At 38.7% G+C, this 10,243-nt stretch overlaps 1 protein-coding gene across 1 annotated transcript in view; it reads right to left on the bottom strand.

Annotated features, from left to right (window-relative positions):
* The window catches only part of ITGA1 (integrin subunit alpha 1), a 156,949-nt gene extending 147,015 nt beyond the window's left edge, over nt 1-9,934 (bottom strand). The window contains exon 1 of the mRNA XM_029941264.1: nt 9,857-9,934. Coding sequence (XP_029797124.1) covers nt 9,857-9,917 — 61 coding nt within the window. The 5' untranslated portion in view covers nt 9,918-9,934. The remainder of the gene's footprint in view (nt 1-9,856) is intronic.
* Between the last annotated feature and the right edge of the window lie 309 nt (nt 9,935-10,243).

Here is a 10,243-nt window from a genome sequence, read left to right on the forward strand (position 1 = left end):
TGACCCTTGAAAATTCCCTCGCACACAGTAGGCATTTATACATGGATGAGAACCTGAGTGGATCAGATGTAAAGTGTGGCAGCTGTAAAGTAATTCCTCTTATTTTAAAACTGCTGTAGTTTTAGCAGTTAAGTAATATATAGCAGTATATGGTATTTTCATTCTTTACCAAAATATGCAATATCGAGAAAAAAACCCAAGATTTACCTGTGTTACTTTAAATTCTAATCTTATATTTATTGGCTTTTTGAAAAAAGCTTTATATCAGTAACTTCATATCTATTTTTTCTATTTATATTAATCTCTCTAGAATAAAAAAAGTTTTCAATTGTTGTTTTTGATATAATTCCAGTGTCTCAAAAAGAGAACTGGGCTAGAAGTCAAACATCCTGGATTGTAATTCCTACCCTGTCAATTGTTTTTACTCTAACTTTTGGCAGTCTTTAGTGTCTTAGAAACTCAAGTTTCTTTTTCTTAAGAATTGAGGGCACTGAATTCAATAATTAAATTGTCTTAATTGTAAAGATTATGCTGCAAAAAATGTTTAAAAAACTAAAACAGTCATTATCTCACTCTATCACATTTGTTTTCAATTTTGCATAGTACCTTTTAAAAAATTTTTAATATATTTTTTATGTTTATTTATTATTGAAACAGAGAGAAACAGAGCATGAGTAGGGGAGGGGCATTGAGAGAGGGAGACACAGAATCTGAAGCAGGCTCCAGGCTCTGAGCTGTCAGCACAGAGCCCAACACAGGGGCTCAAACCCAGGAACCGGAGATCATGACCTGAGCTGAAGTCAGGCACTTAAGCGACTGAGCCACCCAGGTGCCTTGCATGGTACACCTTGAATTTGATTCTTCCTAAGGCCCACTGTAGTGGTAAAAGATCGATACCAAGTTTAATCTTGCCAAGAATTGGCAGATGGGAGTCATGATCTTTCTAGGTAGGTTATAGCAATTTTAGCCCATAACATTACAAACCTGAACTTTTCATTCTAAATTGTAAGTAAGATGATTGGTCCTGCCTCTCTTATTTGATAACTCTTATAAGGTTCTAATGAGATTATGATACTTTGTTGACTGTAGAGTTCTATAAATATATGAGATATATGATAAGTCTCTACCTGACCTGTTGCTAGAAATTTGGATCAGACATAGCAAAGGACAAGGGCTCACTTTCACATGATCATAATTACTCATTCTTGGAAAAATAACTGTTTCAGTAAAGCTGACTGATGAATGATCTGTTGGGTACCATTATTTATACTAGTATCCCTTCTGCAGGGAAACCTTAGGTCAGTCCTACTGCATGAGTTCATGCACTTCCTTGGGGAACTGGATTATAGTCCTTCCTATTATAATTGTATGTTAGAAAGTTAGAAATGGTTTGTATGACAGCAGCAGGGCTAATGGGCTCCTGAAGGATGGAAATCTTATTTGGATATCCTGGCTTAGCACAGTATAGGGGTTATGTAATTGTTCTTGTTTCTTGTATTTTTTTTTTTTTTTTTTAGCAAGACTTAACTTCTTTTTTTTTTTTTAATGTTTATTTTTAAGAGAGAGACCGAGAGAGAGCATGAGTGGCGGAGGGGAAGAGAGAGAGGGAGACACAGCATCTGAAGCAGGCTCCAGTCTTCGAGCTTACAGCAGCACACCCAATGAGGGGCTCCAACTCACATGCCATGAGATCATGACCTGAGCCAAAGTTGACACTTAACCAGGACTGATCTACCCAGGCGCCCCAAGACTTAACTTCCCTGCAACACCTACCAATTTTTTCCTTCCTCTGCTTAGAGCACCGTGGAGGCGCTTCCCATCATTGCTTCCTTGCTTTTGCCTTTTTCAGAGTGTGAACCTCTTAAGGGCAGAGACTACCTTTTATTTGTCTGTGTTCCTGAAACTCAGCATGGCAACTGTTATATAATCATAGTTATTATATGAAAGAATGCATGATTATTAGTTCTCCTTTATTTTATTTTATTTTTTTTAGTTTTCCTTTAATAGAGAGTTTTTAACTTGTCTGTCTCTGGCATCTTAAACTTAGGAACACATTCTGATTTATAATATTACTATAATTTTAAAGAGAAGATCATTATTAAGGTAAGTTTCTAAAAACCTATTTCAATTTTTGAGATACCCATGCTTCAGTAAGAAAATGATTATTTTACACACATCATACTGAGGAAAAGATCTTAAAATGTAAATAATGTATAATGATAGCTTTATTATTCATGTTTAGGAAATGGTCTTTGTAGAATAAGCCAGAGCTCTGATTATGAATATCTAATAATAAATGCAATCATTTATGTAAAGAGAATGTGATGTGATAACCTGGGATTGTACAGAGATGCCCATGTGACTTCCACAAGCAAAGCTAAGTGGATGACTGGGAGAAGTATTCAGCTAATTCAGGCAAAAGGGGAAAAGGGAAAGTTTTTTGTTTGTTTGTTTTGAATGAACTTTTACTTGGTTACTATCTAAAGTTCTTGTGATAAAAACAGTTACTTGCAATTGTCACAAAACAATATAAACCTCCTACCAGATAAGCAAAAATCTTATCAACAAAAGCCTGTATGAGTGGTGTGCTTCTGTTTGTATGTATTCCTATACAAGTCCATTTTACCAAAAATATAACAATAAAATGTACAATTTTAAGGACTGATCAATATCCATGTGTTTTCAAGCTTTAGTATTTGGCAAACTAAAATAATTACCAACAAAATGATTTTGAAAGTACACTGTAGGGGTGCCTGGGTGGTTCAGTTTGTTTTGCTTCCGACTTTGGCTCAGGTCATGGTCTCACAGTTCATGGATTCAAGCCCTGGTCCTCGGGCTCTGTGCTGACAGCTTAGAGCCGGGAGCCTGCTTCAGATTCTGTGTCTCCCTCTCTCTCTCTGTGCCTCCCCTGCTCATGCTCTGACTCTCTCTCTGTCTCAAAAATAAATGAATATTTTAAAAAAAAAGAAGGCACTTTGTAATTTATAATTTGTATTAGGAGTATAAGATTTATAATAAAATATGTGGTCCATTGATCTCTTTTTATTTTAAAAAAATTTAATGTTTATTTCATTTTTTAGAGACAGAGAGACAGAATGTGAGTGGGGGAGGGTCAGAGGGCGAGGGAGACATATAGAATCTGAAGCAGACTCCCGGCTCTGTGCTGACAGCTTGAGCCCACAAACTGTGAGATCATGAACCAAGCCAAAGTCAGATGCTTAACTGATGGAGCCTCCCAGGTGCCCCCTCCCCCTGCCCCCTCTCCCCGCCATTAATCTTAATCATTTGACATTCCAATGTGAGTTACGTATCCTATTCAAATTTAAGAATTTGCATTTATTATGGCATTGCATATAATTCATATAGAAGAGCGTGTGTGATCACCCCTTTTGATATTGAAATTACAATGATTTTTTCAAATTAGATTTCTCATTTGTTTTATTTATAGAGAGATCTGTTTGGATAAAGCATTATTAATGTTTTTGCACATAAAGTGAATTCTTAACACCCACCACTGCATATATTTTAATCTCCGTGTAAGACTTAGTTGATATTTTTAATCTTCCTTTTAAACTACAGAAGGCATTAGATAAAAATCAAGTCCTTTCATATCTCTTTTAGCCCTAGTGCTGACCACCAATAAGACAAAAATTTAGGGTTTCCCAAAACTAGTCATTGATCCTGTGCAACTGGACCAATGTTTACTTTATTGCCACCTTTCTCCTGTGGGAGAGTATTCAGAGGAAGCTCAGTTCTGATGCCAGAGGAGCAGTTATTCCCTGCATCAGATAGAGAAGAACTAAGGAAAGGGACACTATTCATATGTTTGTATTCAGAAGGAGTGTCCTTTGTATCCAGGAGTATGTTTGAAATTTTATGATGCAGTTTTTAAAGATACAGTGAAATGTGATAGACAATTACCCTGTAGATTTACTGTGTGTTATGTTTGTGATTTTCAGATGTACATTTTTCCACTTTTCAACATCTCTGAAACTAGGAAGTATCTAACAATCTAACAATCTAACAATTAAAATTAGATTGGCAGCACTTTTCTTTCTCAGTGTTACATAAAATAAAGGCACATCATTCAATTGATTATCAGTTAAAGATAAATGTGGGTCAATATATATATTCCAGATGAGGATATAATCAAAAAGAGACAATCTGATCTTTTAAGTATTTTATGACTTTGTCTATAGTCTATCTTTTGAGATTCATTCAATAACAACTTTCAGGTGCCGAATTATTCTTAGATCCTAAGGATAATAAAGAGTCTACCCTCAGAGATATTGAATTACCCTATTGTGTGGTATGTTATAGAAGCACCAGGGGCTTATGTTATAGAAGCTCCCAGCACCATGTTTCTGGGAGAGGGAGCCCTATATACTCCAGTGGGTTTCTTGGAAATGACATTCATGTGGGGACTTGAGGGTAAGCAAGCAGTGTAACTGCTTATCCAAAGGCCTAGAGACTTCAGAGGAGCTGGCACAACAGAAAAGCTAAAAGAAACTCAATAATCTTGACAGGAATATATTCAGCTCATTAACATCTCTTGATACTCTTCTGTACTTGCTTTGAGAGTGAATACAATTCTCCAGTCACAGAGCACTCTGGATAGGCAGTATATTCTGATTTTAGCATTGTGGCAACAATTCCAAATATCTTTCATCTCAGTTTTCTAACATGAACTCAAATACACCACTTTGTGTTTCATACAACAGAAGGATTGTGTAGGTAAAGAATAGCATTTTGATCCTGAATTTTCTGAATATGTTTTAAACATGAGGTACTTTATGAAATATTTTAAGGGGCATATGAAAATTTAGCAAGTTCTAAATCTAATGAGAAGTTTGTTTGGCTGGAGGTGGAGGAACATAGGCAGAGGAGCACCCATCTGAGGAAGCAAAATCACCAGTTATCAGCTGTGCCCCGAATTTATGTATCAAAATAGCATCATGACAGCAGGGAGGACAAATAGGCAAACTAGTTATATAAATATATGTGTATATATATATATATATATATATATATATACTCCTACTCTCAGTGCCTATGTATTAAACAAAGACACAAACATCCTATGAATGTATTACTGCCTTTACAGATATCATAATGCCTAAAGAGTTTCACCATCTTCAGTAATTCCTGACAGTCCACTGTGTGCCTCTGGAGGTCATTTCTTTGTTATGAGTAAGTGTCTCATTTCCATGTTCAGCCAGCACCTCGCTGGATTTCATATATATATATATTTTTTTTTCTTTTTTCTTTTTAGAGAGGGGAGGGGTGGGAAGGGAAACGGAGAGAGTCCCAAGCAGAGGATTAGATCCCATGACCGACCATGAGATCATGACCTTAGCCAAAACCAAGAGTCAGACACTTCACCTACTAAGCCACTCAGGTGTCTCTGGACTTCATTTTGAATAGCAAATCTTGACTGAGGAAAGTCACAAAGGAAGACCCCTGGCTTTTAGGCTAAGTAGAATATTTCTAGGAGGAGAGACAGAGAACACAATTAGGCATTATTCTATATATTCTTAATATCCAGAGATAGTAGTCTTATTTGAGTCATGATTAATGTAGGGTGGGCATCGTCTAATTTCACTGTGTACCTAAAAGTCATGAACATAACAGACTCACATCATTAGTTAGGTCCTTATGAAAGTTTCTTAGACAGGTATGGTTAGATTTAACATTTAGAGGGTTGAGCAAGAGGGAAATGGAGTTGCATTTGGATAGCCTCTGTGGCATATTATCTCACAGCATGAGATTTGAGATCAGAGATCTAAGCTGAGCACAGGCTTTGCCTTTACTAGTTGTGTGACTTTGGACGAATTAATCTCTTAGCATTTTGGTTTCTTCATCTCCAACATATGGATAATAGTAATAAAGTTTTTCCTGTTTTCGAGATTAAGATGAAATAATACATGCAAAGTTTTTGGGCACAAAGCCTCACACATAATATGTTCTCAGTAAAAGGTGCCTTTCAGCATTAAGTTGTGCCAGTTTTTCTCTGTTATTGTATGTCTTCATCTTTTTCTCCTGGAGGTTTAATTCTGCCATTAGGACTTGGCCAATGAGAGGATGGGCAAGGAATGGGAGGGTGGGAGGGAAGGACGGGGTATTCATTTCCCCTGCTCCCTCCTGGTGGGGCTTCAGTTTTCGTTCTACCTGCATTCCACTTCCTATGCCCCAGCTCCTGTCCAACAGCCCCTCCCCCATAGCCAGAGTTCACAGTCAACCTGACACTGCTGGCTCCCTCCTCATGCTTAGGGGTAATAATGGCTTTTCTTCCCACTGTTGCTTCAGATGCTTTCTTCTCATTACTGTTTGTCCTTAGGTCCTCCACCATCTTTTGTCAGTTCCTTTAAATTTTTTTAATTTTTTTTTTTTTTGAGAGACAGAGAGAGAAAGAGTGCGAGCAGGGGAGGGTCAGAGAGAGAGGGAGACACAGAATCCAAAGCAGGCTCCAGGCTCTGAGTTAACTATCAGCACAGAGCCCGTTGTCAGTTCCTGTAAAAGCCTCTGTAAATAGTCCCTTTATTAAACTTCCTTCAGTTAAATCCTTTATATATGTCACTAGTTTTTTGCTGGGACTTTGACATACATAAAATAATAATCTGTTGACAAATCATTTAAAAATATTGTTAAAAGCTAATACAAAATAATTCTTAATCCAATGGGAAGTTTATTGGGAGGGTGGTGGTTTGTTGTGGTGATATAAACCCACATATATACATTTTTTTAAACAGTTATTTACTTTTGAGAAACAGAGACAGAGCATGAGTGGGGGAGGAGCAGAGAGAGAGAGGAAGACACAGAATCAGAAGCAGGCTCCAGGCTCGGCTGTCAGCACAGAGCCCTGAACCTTGAGATTATTGCCTGAACAGAAAGTGGACGCTTAACCGACTGAGCCACTCAGGGGCCCCAAACCCACATTTTGATAGTCTATATGACATATTATTTCACAGCATGAGATTCGAGATCAGAGATCTAAACTGAGCACAGGCTTAACAGGGGTTGGTTTGAAGGAAAGGTGGAGTTCTTTTCTACATGGATAAAACAACAAGATCATCATATCCACAGTAGCAAAATGAGCACAAGGATTACGGAGAAAGTAAGGAACCGTGATTGGCTCTCATGGGAAGTGTACATTTTGGGGTTTGGGTAGGCAGAATAATGGCCTCCCAAAGATGTTGCGTCCTAATCCCTAGAACCAGTGAATGTTACCTTACATGGCACAAAGGACTTGCCACCTGTGATTAAATTACGGATCTCAAGACGGAGATTATCCTGCATTATGCAAGTGGGTCTAATATAATTAGAAGGATGTTTATAAGAAAGAAGCAATAGGCTCAGAGTCAGAGAAGGAAATGGATGATGAAGCAGTCAGAGAAAAATTTGAAGAGGCTGTACTGCTGGCGTTGAAGACTTAGGAAGGACCCACAAGCTAAAGAATGCAGGCGGCCTCTAGTAGCTAGAAAAGGCAAGGCAATTGATTTTCCCTGATAGCCTCCAGAGCCATTCAGCTGTCTGCACCTTGATTTTAGCCTAGTGATACTTCAGACTTACAGGACTGTAAGAAAGTAAATTTGTCTTATTTTAAGGCAATAAATCTGTGGCAATTTGTTACAACAGAAATAGGAAACCAATACTGGTGTAGTAGGAGAGAGAGGCTGCTGGATTAGGGCAGACCCTGAACGGTCAGTTGAGAATTTTGGATTTTATGTGAAGACAATAAAGAACCATCAAAATGTTTTTGTTTGTTTGTTTGCTTGCTTTACTAAAGACTAAGATATAATGAAAATTCCTTACTAGGAAGTTAGATTAGAGGTTGGGTTCAGATTTGGAAGCATGAAGAGCTCTCTACAGTATTGTGCACTGGTAGGTATGGTGATGAGACCCCAGGTTAGGGGTGGACTCCAAATTGATAAGTGTCCAGGAAAGCTGATAAAATGATGACTGACTGGAAAATCAGCAAAGGAGAGGAAGAAGTCAAATTTCAGATCCTTGTGAAATGGGCATAATTATAGCACATATGAGGAACCGACTGATTCTGACACAATAAATTAAAATATGGTTGAGTTATATGTACAAACACATATACACATACACAAAAGGGACTTAAATATTATAATTTAGAAATATCTACATGTTATTCGTCTTTAAGTCCCTTTCTGCCTTAATATGCCTTATACCAAGGCATGTTATCCCAACAATTGCAGAAAACTCACAGTATGCAACTTGTGACTGTTTTAGGCATGGGTAAATAAGGCAGTGAAACCTAGAAGATCTTCAATATATGAAATCATAACTTGTTGAACTCTATTTTTTAAAGTTTCCTTTAAAGTTTATTTTGAGAGTGAGAGAGAGAAAGAGGGAGAGAAAAGATGTGAGCAGGGGAGGGGCAGAGAAAGAGGAGAAAGAGAATCCTAAGGAGGCTCCAGGTGCAGAGCCTGACAACAGGGCTGAAACTCAGGAATAGTGAGATCATGGATCATGACCGGAACTGAAATCAGGAGCAGCTGCTTGCTTAATTTACTGAGTCACCCAGGTGCCCCTCATTTTTTTTTTGAGGATGTACAAACTTCATTTGATCCTTTCTGTACTAATGACTACTCTTTTGGTAAATTGAAAAAGGTACAACTTGAATAGTTAGACAATTTCAGATTTTGCACAACAACAAAATGCAAACAACCTCCAAAAAGTTTGAGCTGGAGTCTCTACTGTTTGGACACTTCCTGAGTAGTGGAAAATGTCTGGATGAAAAGTCAGTAGCTCATAATTAACTCTTAATACTACCTCACTATGTAAAAAATTTTGCTTACTAATAATCCATTTCTCAGAGATCTTCATAAGAATTAACCATGCTTGGGCATCTAAATCAGGGTAAACTGGCTGGATAATCCCTGTTTTTAATGGTAAAATGTTAAATTAACTAGTACTAATAAGCATGCCAGCAATAAAGACACTGAACATTGAATACTGATGATATGCTAAACCCAACCATTAACCAATCCATTAATCAGGTCACTTTCTTTCACAAAATGTTCCTTCTATCTGACTTTCCTTTACTTCTTTCTCCCCTCAGTAACTCGTAAAAAAGATCTGACTGCGGGTTAATCATTTGGAAAAATCTTATGAAATGCTATGATTCAACATTTTTCTGAATTGGATAGAACTTCGCATTTCTAGTGTTTTTTTTTAAGTCTTTGTGAAAAATACCTTTTATAAACAAGTAACAATACTATATTTTGCATTTAAAAATGTCTGCTCTGTGACAGTTACAGAATAAATGTTCACTATCACTTTCTCAGTTTCAAAATGTTCTTCCTCCTTATATAGAAACATCATTTCAGGACGAGAAACAATTTTGCCTTGCATTCCTTTCTTTCCTCTTTCGGTAGCAGAAAAGATTTTGACCACTTGACAGCAACTGAATGCAATAATGTCCACTCTTGAGTAACCTAAGGGTAGGAATTCTGCATATAAATCAAGCGCCCTCTTGTTTCTTCCCTCCGACAGGGGCAAAAAAGGTTGGGAAATGCCCTTCGGCAAAGTCCTAAAATACAGTGTAAACTGTCAAAACAACTTTGAAAGTCATTTTTACCTTATAAAGTTTTCAGCCCTGTCTCCCTCCTACCACTGCGGGGGAAGGTTTTGAAACACATCAAAATACCAAAAACAAAACGCAGAAACTCCTTTCCGTACGCAGACCTGCCCGGACTACCTGAGTGTCCCAAACTGGACCAGCGCTGCACCCACCTCTCTGGGCCGGAGCTCTCCGTCTCTCCGTCCCCAACAACCACAAGCCCTGAGCCCCGCGCGCTGATGCCCAGAGAAAAGCAGGGTCGCTCACCGGTGAGAAGCCAGCAGCAGGCGACAACCAGCCCTGGGCTGGCTTGACGTTGGGGGGCCATGGCCGGAGAGCCCGCGGAGCCCTGGGACGCGCTGGATCGCAGGGCAGGAGTCGGCAGAACTGGGTACGGGAGCCGCGCGCTTTGGGCCACTCTACCGCCGCAGGTCTGTCTCCGGCCCCAGCCAGTCGCGGCGCTCAGAAGCTGAAGAGTGAATTTCCTGTGTTTTCGACGAATGCCTCTAAGTCCTCTCCACGCTTTTCATATTCCAGACTTAACTGCCCCAACGCCCGCCCCTTCGAGCGCTAGGTCTCTGAAATCCCACTGGCAGCCTCCCAGGCTCTGTCCGAGACATGGACAAATAAAGCCAGCTTCCCGGGTTCGTGTTT

This window comes from Suricata suricatta, chromosome 6 (assembly GCF_006229205.1).
Source record: "Suricata suricatta isolate VVHF042 chromosome 6, meerkat_22Aug2017_6uvM2_HiC, whole genome shotgun sequence".
Lineage (NCBI taxonomy): Eukaryota > Metazoa > Chordata > Mammalia > Carnivora > Herpestidae > Suricata > Suricata suricatta.